The sequence below is a fragment of the Pygocentrus nattereri genome, chromosome 12, assembly GCF_015220715.1.
Source record: "Pygocentrus nattereri isolate fPygNat1 chromosome 12, fPygNat1.pri, whole genome shotgun sequence".
In the NCBI taxonomy this organism is placed as follows: Eukaryota; Metazoa; Chordata; class Actinopteri; order Characiformes; family Serrasalmidae; genus Pygocentrus; species Pygocentrus nattereri.
Genome location: NC_051222.1, coordinates 32257558 through 32281686, shown reverse-complemented (window position 1 = coordinate 32281686; position 24129 = coordinate 32257558). Strand labels below are relative to the sequence as shown.

Here is a 24129-nt window from a genome sequence, read left to right as displayed (position 1 = left end):
ATCACCAACATTCTTTGCCCAATATATCCACTATTCCTCCTCAACACATGTCCAAACCATCTCAACCTGGCCTCTCTGGCTTAATCTCCAAACTGCTCCACCTTCACTGTCCCTCTGATCTGCTCATTTCTAATCCTGTCCAGCCTTGTCACTCCCAACGAAAATCTCAGTATCTTCATCTCCACCACCTCCAGCTCAGCCTCCTGTCTTTTAGACAGAGCCACAGGCTCCAAACCATACATCATAGCAGGACGCACTACTGTCTTGTAAACCTTCCCTTTCACTCTTGCTGCTATCCTTCTGTCACACATCAGCCCTCACACCCGTCTCCACCCACTCCATCCTGCCTGCACCCTCTTCCTCACCTCTTTTTTGCACTGTCCATTGCTCTGGATTTATTCTGTCTAAAATAACAAAGTTTGAAAAATGTAATTACATTTTCAGGTAGATCAGTTTGGTTGTTCTGTTGCTGGTGGTCTGCAGTGTCCACACTAAAACAAATTTAGCTGCCTTGTTTACTTAAGATAACTAATGTTGCTCCTCCACTGTCACAATGTCTACCAAGCAAAGGCAGGAATGGTTTGGTAAAAGAAAATCATATTTGCATAATTTTGTACTCACACCAAATGTACTGTTAGACAAAACATGTTTGGTGTCCAAACTGTAATTCTTTAGTTTAGGACTGTGCTGCAACTTTAGCGTTGTTAACAAACTCTACAAGTCAATAGTGATCAAAATCCTTTCTGTAGATGCATCCTCAAAAACTTCTCTTAACCCATGCAAAGCATATCCAGGTCTTCATGAAGATCACATGGACTTGTCAATGTGGTTTAGTGCAGAGCTTGACTGACCTGGGATTTAAATTGTTGTATAAACCCATTTAAAATGGCTTCTCATAGCATGCGGCTGTCCTAAAGCCCTGCGAAGAGCTGGTGCATGACAGTGGAGCTTGTGTGAGGTAGAGCCATTTGAGGAAGAGCCTGCAGCACTGTTGGTCAAGAAGCTACTTCTGGACAGATGGAGGTGAGGGAGAGCAGATTAGTGTGCTAGCAGTGGAGCTATGCATGATGCTACGCAGGAGGAGCTGCTGCTGGAGTATTTCCTGAATGCACATTTGCTGCATCCAGAGAAACTGAAGTGGCAGGTGCAGTCTGCCAAACCTGCTGGTCTTTGAGCAGCCATTGCTGAGCTGAGCGACATCGGGAAGGAGACACTGGGTGACAGGACAAATTAAGCTGCTTATCACATCTAGCGATATGACCGAGGTGGAGAATATAGACAACACACATGACCAACAGCTTGACCTGTATTGCTGACATGGTGGACACCAGAGAAAGCAGAAGATGGCAGAGAGGAGCAATGCTGCTGCCGTCGTCATCCCCAGTAGCAGGACAGCTGATGAGGTGATCTGACCACTGAAGAACAGGGTAAAAGGGGGCTAACAAAGTATCAGAGAAACAGGTGGACTACAGTCTGTAACTGTAGAACTACAAAGTGCTCCTATACAGTAAGTGGAGCTGATAAAATGGACAATGAGCGTAGAAACAAGGAGGTGGCCATAAATTATGTCTGATTGGTGTATATGAAAGCACTGCTTTAGTTTAGCCTATTGTTGTCAAGATCTTTTAGTTTACTTTCAGTATGGTTTTAGTTACAGTGAGTACAACAGAGCAAGATTACTTTTAAATAATATTTATCCCTGGAATATTATTAGTAATAAAAATGTGTCTTTTTTTTTCTTTTCACTTACTTTCTTGTTTTTCATTCACTGGTATTTCTGTGCTAATTCTATTTACATCTTTTTTTCTCTCTCTGTTTCAAACATTTTGATCAAATCTGTAAAATTACCCAGTGAAACATTTAATACAGTTGTTAGTCAATGATGTGTGCATGTAATTATGTGTGCTTGTTATTATAAGTACATTCCTTCAGATCGTAGTGTAAACAACAGAAGATGGCACAACCACAACGCCACCATCGCCACAAAGGCCAATCAGAATAGAAATAATGTCAAAACAGCCAGCAGAGAGAGAGAAAACAAGAATAGTTATTCTATCATCTAAACTTTATGCAGCTCTGTTAATCCAACTATAATGTAAAATACAATCCATGGCCAGGGCTGATTTCATTCCAATTACTTCTGTCTACTTCTGTACCCCAAACGACATCAACAAACAATATCACACTTTCTGAATATTACTAATGTAGTATTTCTACTTTAAATGTTGGTCAGAGTCTCATCATGTCCAGTCCACTGTGAATCAGCGCCATATGTCCATCTGCTGAAGCTAAAGCTAAGCTCCATTGGTCTCTACAGCTAATGAGTGTGTTTGTGCAGAGCTGCTCTGATCTTCTCAAGGCCTGTCAGAGCAGCTCTGCTGTGCTAGGATCTGATTCTGAGACATAAATCTGGTCCTGAAGCAGCTCTGAGAACTTTTCAGGTTTCCTGCAAGAATAATTGATCAACAACTGATGATGGACTCAAATGGTGGACTGAAAGTCCTTCACAAGCGAAAGAGTTTCAGCATTAATGTTGGAAAAGTCCACTTCATCTTCTTCGCTCACTGATGCTGGTGAACAGAATAGAGAGCAAGTTACATTACATTTACATTACATTACATGTGTACAATGTAATTACAATGTAATGTAATGTAATGAATAGAGAGCAAGTTTTCAGTGTCATCAGTGGAAAATAAATGAACAAAATCATCAGTCAACCTCCAAACCACAACGCTGTAGTGCTGTGTGTGCTTGTAGCTTTACTGCTCAGATGAGTTGTGGTCTGCCGGGTATAGTGACACAGGAAGTTCTGTGAGAAAATGGAGCTGTAGGTCAGTTGAAGCCGCCCATGCTGTCACTGAAAACATGCTAGAAAGTGAATCATTGAAGGGAAACTCATCTTACTACTGATTCATTAAGATTCTTCAGCATGAAGTGTTTCTTATAAAATGTTCCATTTTTAATTCCGTTTTTAATAAGAACAAGTGTATGTTGCGCACTTGAAGAATGAAGAAGTGATTGAAAACAGGAAGAACAGTTGTCCGGGTAGGCGAGAACACAAGACTAACCACGTTCAGACTCTCTTCACTGATGAAGTCCCTGCTGTTCTCTTCAGTTGCTCTTTGGGTTGAGGAGAGGAAAGTCACTTAATGAAGGTAGGAAAATACTCAGTGTGTTTCGAATTAGTAAAGAGTTTATAGGTATTGAATAGATAGGTTAATGTTTACATTTTATTTATTGTAGCTAGATTGAGAAGAGTAGATTGGCTATAACCTCTGATTATTTCGACTATAAAATAATAAATGCGAGAGTGGTGGTCAAGTTCACTTAAAGTACATTAGTGATACAACACTAATATGAGGCCTGTAAAACTGCTCAAAACTAGCATTCTGCCAATACAGACTGTTTAAACTGATGAAGACCCTTGTGTTCTCCGTACTCTGGATTCAGGAGAGGGAAGTCATTTAATGAAGGTAGGAAAATATTTTTAGTGTTTTTGAAATAGTTAAAGTGGTTCCAGATGATAGAAAGGCAACAGTAACTTAAATAACCACTTGTTACAATCAAGTAATGCAGAATATCATCTCTGACCACACAACACGTCGAACCTTGAAGAAGAGACTACAATTCGCACAGGCTCACTGAAATTGGACAATAGAAGACGGGAGAAATGTTGTCTGGTCTGACGAGTCTCGATTTCAGCTGCGACATTCAGATGGTCGGGTCAGACTTTGGCGTAAACAACATGAAAGCATGGATCCATCCTGCATTTGTATCAACAGTTCAGGCTGGTGGTGGTGGTGTAATAGTGTGTGCGATATTTTCTTGGCACACTTTGGGCCCCTTAGTACTAATTGAGCATCGTTTAAATGCCACAGCCTTCCTGCGTATTGTTGCTGACCATGTCCATCCCTTTATGACCACAGTGTACCCATCTTCTGATGGCTACTTCCAGCAGGATAATGCACCATGTCACAAAGCTCATATCATCTCAAACTAGTTTCTTGAACATGACAGTGAGTTTACTGCACTCCAATGGCCTCCACAGTCACCAGATCTCAATCCAATAGAGCACCTTTGGGATTTGGTGGAACAGGAGATTCGCATCATAGATGTGCAGCCGACAAATCTGCAGCAACTGCGTGATGCTATCATGTCAGCATGGACCATCTCTGAGGAATGTTTCCAACACCTTGTTGAAAGTATGCCTTTTACTAGCAACACCTAATAAAGTGGCCAGTGAGTGTACATCTCTGCTACGAACACTTGTAACACTTGCTAAAAAAAGTCTGATTCATTAGGGCAAAAGTTAATTCAGTATAATTTTATGTTGTAAAAAACAATTTTGTTTTCCAACCATAATGCATTATACACTGACGAGGCATAACATTATGACCACCTCCTTGTTTCTACGCTCATTGTCCATTTGATCAGCTCCACTTACTGTATAGCTGCACTTTGTAGTTCTACAGTTACAGACTGTAGTCCATCTGTTTCTCTGATACTTTGTTACCCCCCTTTTACCCTGTTCTTCAGTGGTCAGGACCCTCATGGACCCTCACAGAGCAGGTACTTTTTGGTTGGTGGCCTATTCTCAGTCCAGCAGTGACACTGAGGTGTTTAAAAACTCCAGCAGCACTGCTGTGTCTGATCCACTCAGACCAGTCTCTCAACAACTACAGCTTTACCAACTCTTAATATCAATTTCATTAATATATCTATATAAACCAAAATACGAACATCTGAAAGAAGAAAATTCATGTTTTCTGCTTTTCATTTTAAAACGTGTGTAAACCAGGGGTGGACAGTAACTATATAAATATAATTACTGTACTTTCTGTACTTTACAGATGTTTTTTCCATTTTGGGCAAGTTTTTACTTTCACTCCACGACATTTCAAAGTCAAATATCTTTTTACTCCATACTTTTTACTTCATACCGACCCAGTGCAGCACACGGCTCAACATCAGTGCAACTTTGGGAGAGTCTATTCAAGATAAATGAAGAAACTAAGCTAAGTTTGTGTTAAATAGACCATATAGAAATATGTACATGCATATGCCGTCGTGACTGACGCATCTTTTTTTCTGAATTTATACAAACACTTTCATTTTATAGTAAATTTGTTTAGGCTAAATTATGTTTATGAATAAAGACCTACATATCAATATAGTAAAGGAAAACTCATTTGTGAACCTGCGTTTAAAATTTATAATAAACACACTGTAACTAAGTTGCAATTACTCTTTTAGTACTTTTACTTTTGATACTTAAGTACACTTGAAGGTAAATACTTTTGACCTTTAACTCAAGTGGAGGTATAAAGGGAGGACATCTACTTTTACTTTAGTAATATTTTACCATGGGTATCTATTTTATCACAAGTACATGATTTATGTAACACTGGTGTAAACAGAAGAACAAAATTTGGCTGAAAGGTGTTTCTAACTACACAGTGAGCAGCTCAAGTGCCACCCATTTGGCACTGATCTCATGGACTGACTTAGCTGCAGACTTCTCAGCCAAATTGGGGTGTGCATGGCGGATAATGCATTCTATCTTCCGCTTTAGAGCTCACCCACTCACATTCATTTCTCCAAAGCAGAAGCACATTATCGTTCCCTCTTATACTGGTACAAATCAGCTTTAGTTCTGGGATTGACTTCTTTTGGAGCTGTAGTTGTCCCTTTATCATGTTGTGGAAGTTTCTGACTGATTAGCTGAGCTGCCCAGGTCTTATATATAATCTAATATAAACTTATTTGCTCTTTGTAACCACTCTGCTCACGCCTCAGCACATCCTGCATGATGGTTAGAACACATCAAATGCTATATTGTCTAGAAAGATGGCAGTTTGGAAGGGATGGCAGTTTGAAAGTGCATATATGAACTTGCCCTCCAATAAGAAAGATAGCTTTTTTTTTTAACAGTTAGTAGCACCTGAAACTGCAAAAAAATGCAAATGAACAATATTTTGTGTCATGTGTTGTGATCATACAGGCTGAACTGCTGATCTCAGAATGTCTCTTACTATTTCTCTGCTGTTTCTGCTCTTCATGTCTGGTGAGTCAGAGCTTTTATATCCTATAAGTGACAAAATGTGAAATGTAAACTGCACACTGCATTTATGTGTGATATTCTGGTCAACCGTGTGTGTGCAGGAGTTAACAGTTCTCTGCAGCGTGTTGTTTTCAGCTTTTCTGTAAATCCCCACCCCCCACCCCTCGCTGCTAGACCTGTGGAGCTCCTCACTTGAGCTCCAAACGAGCTCAAATTATTACAGCTGATTATTCAAAGTCAGCTGAAATGAACTTCGAAATGAGCTGAAGTGGAGACTTTATGCAGCATTTTTACTGAATGAGACCCAAACAGTGATAATTTACACATTTCTGTGTTTCGTGTTGCAGGACTTGTCGCCCCACAATGGTGGGGTGTGAGTTACAACCCGAAATATATCTGTGCTCTCAAGGGGTCTACAGTGACCATAGAGTGCACTTATACATATCCAAGGGGTCAATCTGTCATAAAAGCTTTCTGGTCCAAATACTGGATTAGAGGTGCAGAGCCTCCTAATTTGTTAGCTGATCCAGAGTACAGAGGCAGAGTTCAGTACCTCGGAGATAAGTACAGATACTGCAGTCTCAGACTGAGTGATGTGAGAGAAAAGGATCGAAGTAAATACTACTTCACAATTATAACACGGACGTCTGCAGGAAGGTATCAAGGTGAAGGTGGAGTTGATCTTTCAGTCACAGGTAAGATCCATCAGCAGAAATAAGACATTGTACCTCATTCACTGATGTTCAGGATCACAAAGCAGTTCTGTTTTATAATAACTTCAGTCCTTCATAGAACACTACGTAAAACTCAATCCAAGCTGCAAGTAATTTGAAGTTTTAAGTTTAAATTTTAATGTAACTTATGTACAGAAATGTTCAAAACTGCTGTGATTCAGTCAGCAAGTGTGAGTTTGTTTTCTCTGGTTCTCAGATCTCCGGGTGGAGGTTCCTGAGAGAGTGATGGAGAGAGATAAAGTCACTCTCACATGTAAAACCAGCTGCAGACTGACAGTCAGACCAACATTCACCTGGTACAGAAATGGACATCGTTTATCCTCTAGGACTGAACAACTCTGCCTGCAGCCGGTCAGCAGGGAGGATGCAGGCAGGTATCGCTGTGCTGTACTGGGTCAGAACCTTCACTCTCCTGAAGTCACTCTTAATGTCAGATGTAAGTACAGATTTTTTTTTTTTTTCAATATCAGAAAACAAACAAAGCTTAGGGTTCATACTGAACTGTCTGCGATTAAATTTATCCCAAACTACCAATTTCTCTTTGTAAAGTATTACATCAAAAAGTCAACACAATAAATGTAGACATTTTTTAGTGTTAGCATCATGTACCTAGATTTGTTTTAGAAATCAGCTGAAATGTAGGATCTATGCATCATTGTACTGAAAGGGGTTAAATAATAGTAACATACACGTTTAACAAACACAGCTAAAATTTCATCCTGATTGCATAATATGGTGTAATTTAGCTGCAGAAACCTTCATTTTGTGAAGCTAATGTTGGATATATGCAATACAATATGACATTAATGGGATGTATATAAAGCATGTATATAAAATGTAGTGTATTAATCTACCTCTAGATGGTCCAAGTAGTGTCTCAGTGTCCATCAGCCCCTCTGGTGAAATAGTGGAAGGCAGGTCAGTGACTCTGACCTGCAGCAGTGATGGAAACCCACCTGTGGAATATAACTGGTTTAAAGGAATATCATTAGTAGGAAAAGAAAAGACTTACACAATGAAGAAGATCAGCTCTGTGGACAGTGGAGAATACAAGTGCAGATCCAGTAATGAACATGGAGAGAAGCTCTCTGAAGCTCTAACTCTGAATGTTTTGTGTGAGTACATTCTGTGCATTTTAGCAGTTCCATTTTCTGAACTTGTAATGTCCTTAGATGATTAGATCACTCACTGCTGTTCTCCAATTTCTAGATCTTCAAAAGAACGTTTCGGTGTCCATCAGTCCCTCTGGTGAAATAGTGGAGGGCAGTTCAGTGACTCTGACCTGCAACAGTGATGCAAACCCACCTGTGCAGAACTACACCTGGTTTAAAGGACCATCATTAGTAGCAGAAGGAGAGACTTACACAATGAAGGAGATCAGCTCTGTGGACAGTGGAGAATACAAGTGCAGATCCAGTAATAAACATGGAGAGAAGCTCTCTGAAGCTCTAACTCTGAATGTTTCGTGTAAGTGCATATTTATTTCTACCAGTAATGCTTCTGTTATTGTAGCAGTTCTGTTTTTTTCTCTAATTTGTACTGAATGTTTATTAAATTATTGCATTTACTTATTCAGGAAGCAGATGAGGGGAGTACAACTTAGTAGAGCTGGATTCAGCCCTTTTGTCTCAGAAGTATTTTTTAAAAGTTGGAAGTAGGCAAATTACTAAAATTATGTTAAAACAATTATTTCAATCAATTATAAATACACAGTATATTGTATTCAAGTTTCATCTCTGATACATATACTGAGTATTCAATCAGATGATTAAAATAGCTGATCAGGCGAGGTATATATAAAGTGTTTGCTGTTTTTGCAACAGGAAAATGCTTTGGACAATAGTATGCTAAATTCTGAATCTAATCTAATTAATTTATTTAATTTAAAATCAGGCATGATCACAAGTACATATGAGGATGGTAATGGCCAAGTGTGAGGGAGCAACTATGAAAGGACTGGGTCAGTAACAGTGGGATAAAGAGAAAGATGGGTGGTGTGGTGGCACAGGGGCTATCGTTTTTGATGTTGGAGGAACACCCTTCAAAATGTCTATGCATGTTCTTGGTTCTAGCCATCTTAAATTCACTGGCCATGATGATAAAGGCCTTCCTGGATCAGGGCATTGTGGCGGAAGGGCTGTGTGGTCTGGGGATCTTCAAAGCCTAGTTGTCTGCAATTGTATGTTTCTGGTAGGGTCTTCCACAGTGAACAGGTCTGGAGTGAAGTCCCAGACTAACTCTAATCTAAAATTCTCCATGATCAAGGCACAAAACATAGTCTGCCTGGGAAAGGGTTACAAGGAATTACCTCTGGAGAACCGGTGCTGTGCCGTATAGGCAGAAAATGATGCCAGTGATGAGCATCATCCTTAGCAGCATGGACCCCTGAGGGAGAAACTGGCTCTTGCTCTTGGCACATGGAATATAACTTTTCTTTGGGGAAAAGCCCCTGGCTGGCTGCCGTGCAGTTTGAGTTTTTCCCAGTGGACATGAGCGTCACCTCAATGTCTCAATGGTGAATTCTTATTGGAGATCTGTGATAGTCATGGATTGTCCATAATGAACACCAAGTTCAAACTGATGGATGTTCATAAGCATACTTGGTACCATAGCTTTTTGGGTCAAAAGTTAATGATCGACTTTGACATTTCATTTGACCTGGAGGAGGTAGAGGACATTAAGCTTGAATAGACACGTTTTGAAGTCTACATTTTGGAATCCACCAGGCATAGCTGTGGCCAAAAGCTTGTTGGTGCCTGTTAGGGTGGCAGCCCAAGTGCCCTCCAGTTAACACCAGTGGTGATGGAAACCACTAAGCTGAAGAAAGAGGCCTATAGGGACAGGTTGGGCCAGAGGCCTCACAGCTCAGCAATACCAATAGGCAAAAAATACAGCAGTGATGGTGGCTGAAGCAAAATCCAGAATATGGGAAGAGTTTGGGGAGACTTGTGGTTGGTTTCATGGAGGTTCTGGGCAACTGTCTTGCAACTCAGGGGTGGTTGGAGTGGCTTAACTCAAGCTTTACTAAGCAGGGGTGGAGAAACTCTGACTTCAAATTAGAATATTTTTGGTCACTGGAGGTTGTATTTAGAAGAAAGTAGAAAGGAGACTCCAACTGATAGTTAAACTTTGGATTAAATAAAGAAACAATGTAGATTGCGTCCTGGCCATGGAAAAATTAAACAGCTTTTCACCCTTAGATTGTTGAGCAGACATGTGAGTTTGCGGGATGTCCTCTGGGAGTATTGAGGTGCCAGAGCCAATAACTTCAGGCCATTCTGTGTCTGTACTCTTAAGTTTTGTCTGTCTACACACCATTAAGTCACGCTTGTTCAGTGTCAGTGTTGGACTCTGGTTAGGTTGTGAACTGTCTCTACCACTGTTCATGATACTCATGTACAGGGTATCAATGCATAGACAAGGTCAGAAGGGCATTATGTGTGGAGGCAGGGGTGGCATCTCTGCTTTTTACAGATGATGTCCTTTTAGCTCCATCACAGGAATGCTTTCAGCGCTCACTGGAGCAATTTGCAGCTAAGTGTGAAGTAGTTGCTGTGTGGATCAGCTCCTTTAAGTCTGAGCCCATGGTCCTAGCCTGGAAAGCATGGCATACCAACTCAAGGTAAGCAGAAAGGACCTGCCCTAGGTGGAGGAGTTTATGTCTTTCGGGCTCTTGTTCACAAGTGATGTGAGGGATTGTGAGATCAGTTGCGGGCTAGTAATGTGTTCGCTATATTGAACTGTAGTATTGAAGCTGAGCCATAAAATTAAGCTTTCTGTTTACTGGTCAGCCTACATCCCAACCCTCACCTATGGTCCTTAGCTTTGGGTAATGACCGAAATAATGAGTGGATACAAGTGGTGTAAATGAGCTTTTTTTGTGGGGTGGCAGACTACAAAACACTACCTGATAGGTTGATGAGCTCAGCAATCTGGGAGGAGCTCAAAGTATCCAGTTTAGGTGGTTCAGGCATCTGATTAGGATGCCTTCTGGCTGCCTCCCGTTGGAGGTTTACCAGGCATTGTCTACTATAATGAGAACCAGACGTCATCATAGAACTAGTTGGAGGGATCATATCTCCAAGTTGGCCTGGGAGAGTCTCTTGTTCCCCAGAATGAGCTGGAGTAAGTTGCGGGGTGACGGTGTCATCTGGGATTCTCTGCTTACGCTACCGCTGCCACATCACTTGGTGGATCAAGCAGTTTATGATGATGATAAAGATAAGACATTACTAAATAATAGGGATATTACCATTCTGGAAACTTCTGGATGATGAGAAAGCATGCTTGTGATCATTTTTTATTTATCTGAGAGGTAATAATTCTGAGAGACATGCTATATAAGAATTTCCAGAAACCATCCAAAGAAGTTTTACAAAACATTTAAAGTTTTACAAAACATTTAAAATAAAATAAAAATCAATACACAGCAAGACACAGATCTTAAAAGCAAAACTGCAAATAAATATGAATCAAATGTTATATACAAATAGCTGTTTTATATAAACCTATTGCTATTAAAATGTGTTAATGTTCTTGTGCAAATTGCACCTGATTTCATTATAACAGATATTGACAATCTTTGGGAAGAGTTTATACAACAAATTGCTATTGTGGTGAAGATGGAGTTAACTAGTTTTCAGGAACAACAGTATTGTCAAATAGAAAATGCTTTAAATGTCCCTGTCAGTACAATTGGTTTGATAATATGCAAGTGAAAAGCTCACATAACCACAGCTAATCATTCCCAGCCAGGTGTGGCATGCAAAATTTCACAACATATTCTCAGACAAATCATAAGGAAGTTTAGAGAGAAACCAGTTATCATTTGAAAAGAATTGCAGGACGATTTGAAACCAGCAGGAAAAACAGCTACAATAAGCAATGACCTGCTCCACATCATCTCTGTCCCTACCCCCTAGGGCAGTCGTGGACTAGAGGTTAGGGAAACGGCCCGGTGACCGCAAGGTTGCCGGTTTGATTCCCAGAGCTGAGAGTACATGACTGAGGTGTCCTTGATGAAGACACATCACCCCCCCACTACTCCCCGGGCGCTGTGGGTAGCCTGCCCACCACTCCGGGCAAGTGTGCTCACTGCCCCCTAGTGTTTCACTTCACAGATGGGTTAAATGCAGAGGTGAAATTTTCCCATTGTGGGACATATAAGGATCACTTAACCTCATGCAAAACTCCTCTGCACAACCATGCATGTCTAGTATTTAAACAATCATTTAAACAAATCTGGACTCATTTGGAACATTGTATTCTGGTCAGACAAGACAAAAAAAGACAAGACAAAACACTCTGGCAATATATCAGCTTGTCATGCACAGAGAAAATAGCATGTAGGATCCCCCAAAACACTGTATACAAAGAGAAGTGTGGAGGTGGGAGCATCATGAAATGAGGCTGCTTCTCTGCAAACAGTGCTAGGGAATTCCAAGTCATTAAAGAAAACAAGATTGGAACAATGTACCGGGACATATTAAGGAGAACTTGATTTCATTGTCTAAGAAATCAGTTTTGTTTTTGAACATATTCTTTTTTGTGTGTTTGTGTTTATGAATACATGTTTTGTTCACATTTAGACTTACAAAGTCAAGACACTACATTTGAAGTGGAATTTGAAAAACTGTAAGACGGAGCGAAGAGGCGGACGCATATGCTGAGAAAAGCAACTTTTATTGAGGGCAAATCCAGGGTCGTGGTCATGACAGTCCAGGATCATATAACCAACACGCAGAGATCGATAGGCAGACATGACGAAATACACTCACGAAAACACAAACCCGAACACTTCCAACAGGACATACAAACAATCAGTACATCAAACATCAAACATATTCAACAAAGACCAATGAAAAGAAGGGGCAAACACAGGGTTTAAGCAGCACAAGGATTATGAGGGACAGGTGGAAAACAATTAGCGGCAGAGTCACAAAACAAGTGGCAGGATTAGGGATACCAAAACAAAGAAGGTTGCACGTGGACCATCAAAAGGCAAACAAAAAGCACATGGAGTGGGAGGAGCCAAGCGTGACAAAAACTAAATGTTTGAATACTACTTTTGCCTTATTGCAAGTTTAGCTTAAAATATTTTCGTACAGATAACTGTGCTTACTGAATTTTTGTATTAAATGATTATGTTTGTAGTACAAATATGTTAATTGGTTTGGTAGGTTTACATCAACATGACATGCAGGTAATTTCCTGTACATTGAATGCAGTCATGTAATAAGAAAAATCACAGTATGGAATGGTTAAATGTTGACAAATTCTGATGCAGGTTTGAAACAATAAACCCCTACCCAGTAAAACTTCACCTCCTGGAAGTGTGTGCACAGTACCTCCACACTACTTCCCATGTAGTTCACTTACTGGTGTTCTCTAAATTTTAGATGCTCCAAAAAGTATCTCTGTGTCCATCAGTCCCTCTGGTGAAATAGTGGAGGGCAGTTCAGTGACTCTGACCTGCAGCAGTGATGCAAACCCACCTGTGCAGAACTACACCTGGTTTGAAGAAGGTGGAAACTCACCTGTAGGATTTGGACAAAATTACAGTTTTACCATTGACTCCAAAGGCAGCAAATACTACTGTGTTGCTCAGAATAAATATGGGACTCAGAAATCAGCTGCAGTGCCAGACACTTTAAAAGGTATTTATAGCAAGTTATATGTGTAATAATTATTAGATATTTACTGACAAATGGGTTGATGGGAATGTATCAAACATTTGCTATAACTTTCTGTCCATGGGTCTCTCAGCAGAAGTCTCCACAGTGTTGTATGTGGTGGTTGCTGGTGGCTTCTGTCGATTTGCAGTGTTTCTTGCCGTCATTTTCCTGATGTGGTAAGAATGGCGCTTTGGCATTTGTGTGTGCATGTATGTTATTTGGATATATTTGCATCAATTATTTCCATGTTCTTTCATGTAACACCAGTGCAAAGTACCCAAATCATACCTAAATGTTATACAAGTTGATGAATTATTTGAGCTAATCTTTTATTAACTCTTCTTTGAAAGTAGGAACAAGAAGAAGAAGAGAATGATGAAGGAAGATGAGCACCAGGTGAGCTGTTAAAGCTACTGGAGTGAAGCTGAACTGCACAGTTTAGTGGTGCTGCTGTAACTCCTCTGATTAAACTCTTGAAGGTTGTTTCTTACCTGTTGAGTTGATTTAGTGGGTTATTACAGAGTAAACGCTACACTCTGCAGTGTAGAGGAGCTCCAGCAGCTGGAGTCATTACAGATCTCCACCTGTAGATGGCAGTACTGATCTAAGACATGTCTGTAGAGAAGCGCTTGTGAGAAGTAAGAGTGCTGTCTCCAATCCAATCTGTGATTGTTTCAGCATCTCAGCACACATATACTTCCTGAACACTACAGACCAAAAGTATTGAGATAAACAGTTATTGAAATTTTCAAAAATATTTTATAATTATTCCACTGACTCTTGCAGACACGTTTGTCAGTGATCTCTTAAACTAATTATGTTTTCTCCTTTTCAGAATTTTAATCCTGATGCTAAGGACGACACGTACACGGCTCTTGACCCCATGTCCAGGTCCTGTAATGTGTACGACACACTAGCTGTAAGTGTCTCTTCAGAAACTCTTGTACGTTCAGATTTATAAAGAATTCCTACAAAGTCCGTATTTCTTTATTTCTCATCATCTGCTTCATTCTCTCTTTCCCTCACACAGACTGTTCATTCCGGTCCTTCTGATGATCCAGACACAGCTCTGGATCTGCTTTCCAGCTCTCCTAAGTGTGAGAGCTGGCAAGTGAATCCACCTGAGTGTCATCAAGTACATCATTGGTCAACCTAACCAGACCTCAATTATTGGCATGTCAGTAGCCACAGACCACAAATGAACTGGAATGTACAAAAGCTTTTGAACATGCCATTTAGCCTCATCGGATGGAAATGTGACCAATTTCCTAGTATGCTTAGTTAGTTCCATTAAGTAAGCTCCAGCTTTTACATTGCTACCAAAGCATGAGCATGTCATGTGGGGAAAGACTGGCTGTGAGTTCACCTCACACTATACGTGTTGAAGCAACTCACAGACATACAAAAGGATGTAATCATCAGAAAGGTTGTAGGCCCATGAGTAGGGACTGTTGGGAACTGGTGTGGATTTAAACCCATGTGACAAGTCTGTGACATGTAAAAAGAACACCTATTTGTTTTGTGTAGCATTGAAAGGTGTTGATCCAAGCTTGGAACAAATGACAGATGAGGAGATGAACATGCCGATCCAGACAGTCCATACAGCCAGTAATATTTATGATTCCAGTTTCCAGGACAGTTCACAGATGCTTGATCTAAAGTGACTTGGGCATTGAATCCTGTTTTGTCATTTCCTACTGGAACTAGCAGTTGCTCTAGCTGGTTCAGAAGTGTGAAAATGTGTTCTCAAGACATAAGTTAGACAGTTAGACGGCAAAGGAATTTGTTCACTATGTTCACCAAGCCATTCAGGCTACTATACAACTGCATTCCTCAGGGCAGTCCCAGAAGATGAGGCTTTCAGAGATGGAGGAATAAGAAACCATATAAAAATCCTGCAGTGACTGGGCCTGTCTGCTTGTGTGGATGAAAGATGGAGGTCCACGCATGTGTAGATTACTACCAGAGTCACTCGATCCACTAGTGGATCAGAGATCTGGCTTTTTCAACATTGAAATGGTTGAAGAAGACAACAACTCTTATGTGTCTCCTTGATTTTAATAGGCCAGCAAGGTCAAAAGTCCAACAAATGTTATAGATTTCAAGATGAACATAATCGGGGGGGGCAGACTTTTCTGACACTGCTCTGCTACTTAAACAACCTTCTTGTTTTTGCATGTGATGTAGAAGAAGCCTTAAAAAGTGCAATTTTCAGCAACCTTTGCTCCTTCCTATCGTGATGGCCATCCATGTATTTTGTCCACTTTAGATGTCATTAGATGGTCTTGATGCTGTACTGTCTCAGGTTGCAGATAAAAGAGTAAACCATGCCACACCGCCTTTGCGAGCAAGGCCCTTACTTGTGCTCAGTGCAACTACTCTGTTAACTTCTTTGAATCTTTGACTTTAAAATGAGCTCTTTGTGATAAATTCAGTCATTGGCTGAAGGAAAACACCTGTCCTGCCTGTGTAAAGTGTAAGAGTTTGTAATGCTGGACTCCTACTTCCAACTTTATCTTCCTCAAGTTACTGATGGTGGTGAACAAAATAGGGGAAGGTCTAGCTTTTAGTGATCATCAGTGAAGAAAATGAATAACATCATCAGTTACTTCAAATCCACAATGCTGTGTGCTTTTAGTATTAGTGTGGCAGTGTGTTGTTACACTAGATTATTCACTTCAGGGATTTTATTCTAAAATCAGCAAGGGCTTTCAATTGTTGGAGCAATTCATTGAGGAGAGAAAAGGGGACCATGATATGTAAAATTCCATCTGTAAAACTCTTAGTTCTAATTATTTTATAGTTTCTTTTGGCTACTGCAAGTAATTTAGCTTGAGAAATATATAAAAGAGAACTTTGATTTACTAGAGCAAGATCAATATGGGCAGAGATTTAGCAGCCTTTACTTGAGTGGAGTATGAAAGAAAGCTGTAGTGCCACCATTCCTCCTCCTTCATTCAGTCACAAAAACCTTATAGCACACACTGGTTATGCTGTTGTGCAGTTAACACCCTGTTTTATGAGGTTTTAGTACGTTTTAGTACGTTCGCTGTTGGCCGTGAGTTCTGTTAAGATGGAATGGTAAGGTGGAATGCTAATTACGAAGTAGGGATGCTAGTTGTTCACAGTATATTTCTTCTTTTCTTTTGCTTAATATGACCAGATTAAACCGGCAGTGCATGCATTTGTTTGTTTTCAAAGAAGAGCTGTAACTCTTATTCGCAATTTTAGGGTTTGTATAGTTCATGTAGTGTAGCAGCTTTGTTGTAATCTGAGTACACGGTGTTTAACAGGTGCAGCTGAGGGCACGAGAGAGAGAGAAAAACTAATGAAGCATGTTTATTCGCCTTTTGTAAACTATATGCAGGTATGTTGAGTTATATTGTCAAATGTGTTAATCTTATATTGTTCAGCAAATGGGGAGTGTTTTATATGTATTTTTTTATTATTATAATTTTCTTTTAATGTATAATTGATGAAATCCATCCTCTTTGGAAAACGCCACTGTGAGAGAAGGTGCAGCTGCGGACACGAGAGAGAGAAAAACTAATGAAGCCTGTTTATTCGCCTTTTGTAAACTGTGCAGGTGGAGAAAATAAATGCTACTTCATGTTAAGCTGGTGTGCTGATGTCATCACTTCAACAATGCATCATTAAAACCCTACACAACGCAGAAGTAATCCCGTTACATTAGCAGTGCACAGAAACTGAGCAGTGTTATCTGGCCATGCCAGTAAGATATGTTCTGAGTGTTCAGAGGAAAAGCAAATTCTAGTGTAATGAAATAAGGCTGCTGGTCAGTTGAGGTCAAGTCAAAATGTATTTATATAGCGTTTTTTTTTTTACAACAGGTGTTGTCACAAAGCAACTTTACAAAAAAATCTGGGTCCAAGCCCCCATGATTGTCACCAATGGCGACGGTGGCAAAGAAAAATGTAAGAGCAAGAGGAATAAACCTTGAAAGGAGCCAAGACTCAAGGGGAACCCATCCTCCTCTGGTTGACACCGAAAAGCAAACAGCATTAGTATAAAATATCCATCCATCCATCCATCTTCCGCTTCTCCGGGGTTCGGGTCGCGGGGGCAGCATCCTAAGCAATGAGGCCCAGAGCTCCCTTTCCCCAGACACTTCCACTAGCTCCCTGGGGGAGATTCTGAGGCACTCCCAGGCCAGCTGGGTGATATAGTCACGCCAGCGTGTCCTGGGTCTTCCCCAGGGTCTCCTCCCAGGTGGACTTGCCTGTGACACCTCCCAAGGGAGGCGTCCAGAAGGCATCCTAACCATCCTAACCACCTCAGCTGGCTCCTCTCGACGAGGAGAAGCATTGGCTCTACTCCGAGTCCCTCCCGGATGTCCGAACTTCTCACTCTATCTCTAAGGGAGAGTCCAGACACCCTGCGGAGGAAACTCATTTCGACTGCTTGTATTTGCGATCTTGTTCTTTCGGTCATTACCCAGAGCTCATGACCATAGGTGAGGGTGGGAACGTAGATCGACCAGTAAATCGAGAGCCTTGCCTTATGGCTCAGCTCTTTCTTTACCACAACAAACCGGTAAAGAGCCCGCATCACTGCTGACCCAGCACCAATCCGCCTGTCAATCTCCCGCTCCCTTTTACCATCACTCGTGAACAAGACCCCGAGATACTTAAACTCCTCCACTTGAGGCAAGAGCTTATCCCCGGCCCAGAGAGAGCTCTCCATCCTTTTCTGCCTGACTTACTGCCGGCCATACGAACCAAACTCCTGCTTTGTTTGTACAGGGCCTGAATGGCTCGTAGCAAAGAGCTACTCCCAAAGCACCTCCCACAGATTACCCCAGGGAACACAGTCGAATGCCTTCTCCAAATGCACAAAGCACATGTGGACTGGTTGGGCAAACGCCCATGCACCCTCCAGAATCCTGGAGAGGGTAAAGAGTTGGTCCAGTGTTCCACAACCACAGCGGAACCCGCACTGCTCCTCCTGAATCCGAGGTTCGACTATAAGCCGGACTCTCTTCTCTGGTATCCCTGCATAGACCTTACCAGGGAGGCTGAGGAGTGTGATTCCCCTGTAGTTGGAACACACCCTCCAGTCCCCCTTTTTAAAAAGAGGCACCACCACCCCAGTCTGCCAATCCAGTGGCACCGCCCCCGATGTCCAAGCAATGTTGAAAAGGCGTGTCAGCCAAGACAGCCCCACAACATCCAGAGCCTTGAGGAACTCGGGACGGATCTCATCCACCCCTGGAGCCCTGCCGCCAAGGAGCTTTTTAACTACCTTAGCAACTTCGGCCTCAATAATGGGCAAGCCTATTCCCGTGTCCCCAGAGTCTGCCTCCTCACTGGAGAACATGTCAGTGGGATTGAGAAAGTCCTCAAAGTATTCCTTCCACTGCCCAATGACGTCTTCAGTCGAAGTCATCAGCACACCATCTCCACTATATACAGTGCTAGTGGCACACTGCTTTCCCCTTCTGAGTCGCCTGACTGTTTGCCAGAATCTTTTCGGAGCCGACTTAAAGTCACTTTCCAAGGCCTCACCAAACTGTTCCCACACCCGAGTTTTTGCTTTGGCAATGACTGAAGCCGCAGATCGCTTGGCCTGTCGATACCTGCCAGCTGCCTCTGGTGTCCTACAGGCCAACCATGCCTGGCAGGACTCCTTCTTCAGCTTGATGGCATCTCTCACCTGGGGTGTCCACCACCGGGTTCGAGGATTACTGCCCCGACAGGCATCAACTACTTTGCGGCCACAGGTACAGTCAGCCGCTTCATTTTTCTCACATTTCTTCCAGAAGCACATTTGCGAAGTCAGACACTGATGTTGGACCAGAAGGCCTGGCTCACATTCTCTGCTCTAAATCATCCCAAAGGTATTCTGTCGGGTTGAGGTAAGGATTCTGTGTAGGCCATTCTGCACAGAACTCGCTTATCCATGTCTTTATGGACCTTGCTTTGTGCACTGGTGCGCAGTCATGTTGGAACAGGAACGGGCTGTCCCCAAACTGTTCCCGCAAAGTTGTGAGCAAGAAATTGTCCAAAATCTCTTGGTCTGTTGAAGCATCAAGAGTTCTTTTCACTGGAACTAAGGGGCCGAGCCCAACTCCAAACAACCCCACACCATAATCCCCCCTTCACCAAACTTTACACTTGGGACAATGCAGTCAGACAAGTACTGTTCTTCTGGCAAACCCAGATTCGTCCATCAGATTGACAGACAGAGAAATGTGATTCATCACTCCAGAGAACACGTCTCCACTACTCTAGAGTCCAGTGGCGGCGCTTTACACCACTGCATTCAATGTTTTGCATTGCACTTGGTGATGTAAGGCTTGGATGCAGCTGCTTGGTCATGAAAACCCATTCCATGAAGCTCTCTACACTGTTCTTGAGCTAATCTGAAGGCCACTTGAAGTTTGGAGGTCTGTAGTGATTGACTCTGCAGAAAGTTGGTGGCCTTTGTGCACTATGCCCCTCAGCATCCGCTGACCCGCTCTGTCATTTTATGTGGCCGACCACTTCGTGGCTGAGTTGCTGTCGGTCCCAATCACTTCTACTTTGTTATAATCCCACTGACAGTTGACTGTGGAATACTTAGTAGTGAGGAAATTTCATGATTGCACAGGTGGCGTCTGATCACGGTACCACGCTGGAATTCACTGAGCTCCTGAGAGCGACCCATTCTTTCACTAATGTCTGTAGAAGCAGTCTGCAGTTTAACGGCACTGTATTAGCAGTAGATCATTAACTGTAGTACATTAGTCAGAGTCGATCAGTGCACTGAGTTGTTTAACAGCGCTGTATTAGCAGTAGATCATTAACTGTAGTACATTAGTCAGAGTCGATCAGCACACTGAGGTGTTTAACAGCACTGTATTAGCAGTAGATCATTAACTGTAGTACATTAGTCAGAGTGGATCAGTGCACTGAGGTGTTTAACAGCGCTGTATTAGCAGTAGATCATTAACTGTAGTACATTAGTCAGAGTCGATCAGCACACTGAGGTGTTTAACAGCGCTGTATTAGCAGTAGATCATTAACTGTAGTACATTAGTCAGAGTCGATCAGCACACTGAGGTGTTTAACAGAGCTGTATTAGCAGTAGTTCATTAACTGTAGTACATTAGTTAGAGTCGATCAGCACACTGAGGTGTTTAACAGAGCTGTATTAGCAGTAGATCATTAACTGTAGTACATTAGTCAGAGTCGATCAGCACACTGAGGTGTTTAACAGCGCTGTATTAGCAGTAGATCATTAACTGTAGTACATTAGTCAGAGTCGATCAGCACACTGAGGTGTTTAACAGTGCTGTATTAGCAGTAGATCATTAACTGTAGTACATTAGTCAGAGTCGATCAGCACACTGAGGTGTTTAACAGAGCTGTATTAACAGTAGATCATTAACTGTAGTACATTAGTCAGAGTCGATCAGCGCACTGAGGTGTTTAACGGCGCTGTATTAGCAGTAGATCATTAACTGTAGTACATTAGTCAGAGTCGACCAGCACACTGAGGTGTTTAACAGCGCTGTATTAGCAGTAGATCATTAACTGTAGTACATTAGTCAGAGTTCATTAACTATAGTTTTAGCATTACATTTCAAAGGAGGCTTGTGCTGCAACTATCCTTCCAAATTGATGATGGTCTTGTGAAGGGCTAAAATTTACTTTATTTGTCCTGCACTAACACTAGGCATGGCTATTCAGTTGATCAAGTAGAAGAAATACAAATATGAGTTATCATTTATCTATCATTGCAATTATGAATTTATCAACTTATTAATAGGACAGAAATAAAAAAACTTAAATTTGTTCATTAAGGCTAAATTTTAGCTTCAAGTTGCATTAAGCTGTAAATATAACTGCAATTCAAATTCTGTGTACAAACATTCCAGAGAGCAGCAACACATTCACTCAGCGAGTGTGAGACTCCACAGTGTGAGTTTGTTTTCTCTGGTTCTCAGATCTCCAGGTGGAGGTTCCTGAGAGAGTGATAGAGGGAGATAACGTCACTCTCACATGTAAACCCATCTGCAGTCTGACAGTCAGACCAACATTCACCTGGTACAGAAATGGAAGTTCTTTATCCTCCAGTAATGACTCACTCCACCTGCAGCCGGTCAGCAGTGATAATAAGGACAGGTATCACTGTGGTGTACTGGGTCAGAACTCTCCTGAGGTCACTCTTAATATCAGATGTAAGTGCATTCAGTCTGGTGCAGTATCACTAATCTTTCTTCATGAATAAATAAATGAATGAGTAACTGAAATATATTCAGAAATCTTTAGGGTTCTGATGAATAGGTACCATACACAACTTTTAACAGTTAAACTGTGGTTTCTAATCTCAGTTATGGAGATCCTGTTCAGTTGAGCTCATGAAGGGTTTGATAATTAACTAAAGTCAGTTAAAGCTTTGCTGTAAGAGGATGGAAACATCTTGAATCTTCTCCTGCTCAGTGTATTACATTTTCTTCTGTTCTTCTGATGATGTCAGAATGTTTTTTGTACTTATAGAACCAAGAAAAAAGAAGTTAAGCTGAAGTTAATGATGAGTATTAGACCATTAACATGATGTTATTTTGCAGGACGACAAGTCTTCTTATTCCAACAGAAAAGCATCCTCATGAATTGTAATGTGTTCTTCTACCTTTAGATGGACCAAAGAGCGTCTCAGTGTCTATCAGTCCCTCTGGTGAAATAGTGGAGGGCAGTTCAGTGACTCTGACCTGCAGCAGTGATGCAAACCCACCTGTGCAGAACTACACCTGGTTTAAAGAAGGTGGAAGCTCACCTGTAGGATCTGGACACAATTACAGGGCTCCACAGAGTGGATCCTACTACTGTGAGGCTCAGAATGAACACGGATCTCAGAAATCAGATGCAGTGACTGTCACTGAAAAAGGTAAAACATTCTTTAAAAAAGATAAAACATTAAAAAGTAAGTGCAGTTTTTAACTGTTATTAACATTTCTCCACACACAGGGGTTAAGAGTGCTGACCTGTTTGCTGTTCTTGGGGTCCTTGCTGGATGTGGATGTTTATTTGTCATCGTTGCTGTTTTGTATTTTAGGTATGTATGAATCTTGTGTCATGGAAAAATGAACTTTAATGCAGATCATTCTTTCTTACCTTCACTTACTGTTTTATCATTGATATTACATTTCAGTAAAAAGAAACAAGGAGGTTCAGCTGATGCATCAAAGCTGAGACAGGCAAGTTAACCAAACACAATCAAAACCACAGCTTCTCAACATGTTTCACTACCTTTGTGATTTTCTATTTTGACAATCAAAATGGCATTTTTAAAAAGTTTAAGAAGGTTAAAAATTTAGATAAAATCTCAGCTGAACTCTTTTTAATGTGGAAAGAAACTGAGAAAGAGGGTGGTTAGTACATATATGTCCTTCAAATAACCATAAAAGAAGACATGAACAAGCACTTTTGTGGACTAACTTTAACTGAATTTGTGTGATTTAATAGCATTAACCTCTGAGATGATCTGATTTCTCATTATTTCTGACTGCATAAAAATCACTACATTGATATGGCACTGAGATCCACAACCAGTGATGCAGCACCTGATCCACATCTGTCTAATCAGTGTGATGTTCATTATGCCTGTATTGTATTACAGAGAAACCCCAGGAATGCTGAGAGCTCTGCAGTGAAAGCTTCTGGGACTGATGAGGAGGTTCGGTATGCCAATGTCCAGCACCGCCGTGATAAAGTGGTACAGAAGACTGAAGAGGACGAGGTTCAGTACGCTAGTATAAGATTTACTAACACTGGTGCTGCCAACAGGTAAGAGAAATTGAACTACTTGAAATATTTGAGGTTCTTATTTTGACTAAAGAGTCTAAAAATTTAAATATATATCACAGTGTGTTTGCCATGTTGTCCAGGTCTGATGTTTCCACACTTGATGATGTCTCAGTGATTTACAGCAGCATGAAATAACTAAGCTGTTCTGTTCTGGACCACCACTGTGAAAGTTGTTCTGTTCTGGACCAATACTCCGACCCATGAACAAAATTTTCATCTGTATTTATTGGAAATGCCATGAAAACAGGACACGGTGTATTAGTTCAATGTAAACCACAACATGCATTTTGGAGCTCACCAAATTTCTATGATCATTTTGTGGATCAGTCCTTCTGATGGCAAAATGATTTTACTGGACCTGAATTTTACTAATTCAGAAGGAAACTGTATCAACTGTGTCAAGATCTGCAATTACAATTTAACACCACCAGGACCAACAATAAGAAGCCATTTTTGGATATAATCTCAAATAAACAACCTTGTGAGTGGTTTGTCTGCGATCAACACTCAACCAACCCTTTCCCACCGCTATTTATTCTCAATGTTCAAAGGAGAATGCTAACACTGTGTTGACTGTGTTTGAACCATGGCCATGTACTGGACCCTTCTTCAATCTCTACAGGTAGAGCTGGGCGATATGGCCAAAAATGTTATCACGGTAAAAAAATTCATATTGTTTGATATTGATACATATTGTGATAAATGTCAAATCATTATTTCTTCCAAGTTTGAAGGCTGATTTTTGCTCCTGGGTGATGAATTGCTGTTTTAAAGTATCTGTTATGGTCACAACATGAAATTACAACAGTGGAACATTTCATAAATCTTTCATGGGAGAGTGGGAGAAAGTT

General features: G+C 41.2%; 1 protein-coding gene across 1 annotated transcript; it reads left to right on the top strand.

Moving 5' to 3' along the window:
• Positions 1–3412: 3412 nt before the first annotated feature.
• On the top strand, positions 3413–23124 carry LOC108443946 (B-cell receptor CD22-like). Its single transcript, XM_037543281.1, has 11 exons — positions 3413–3473; positions 6002–6064; positions 6409–6756; positions 6992–7231; positions 7656–7910; positions 8005–8262; positions 13194–13432; positions 15496–15514; positions 22110–22358; positions 22439–22526; positions 23091–23124. Exons 2-11 carry the CDS (start codon positions 6022–6024, stop codon positions 23122–23124), a joined length of 1773 nt encoding a protein of 590 aa, XP_037399178.1. The 5' UTR covers positions 3413–3473; positions 6002–6021.
• The last annotated feature ends 1005 nt before the right edge of the window (positions 23125–24129 follow it).

What these genes read in the sequence shown, in the direction of transcription:
- LOC108443946 (XM_037543281.1), top strand. Translation starts at nt 6,022, where the DNA reads ATGTCTCTTACTATTTCTCTGCTGTTTCTGCTCTTCATGTCTG. An exon ending in AGTCACTCTTAATGTCAGAT is followed by an intron (nt 7,232 to 7,655) that starts GTAAGTACAGAT and finishes ATCTACCTCTAG; the next exon opens with ATGGTCCAAGTAGTGTCTCA. An exon ending in GTTGCTGTTTTGTATTTTAG is followed by an intron (nt 22,527 to 23,090) that starts GTATGTATGAAT and finishes ATTGTATTACAG; the next exon opens with AGAAACCCCAGGAATGCTGA.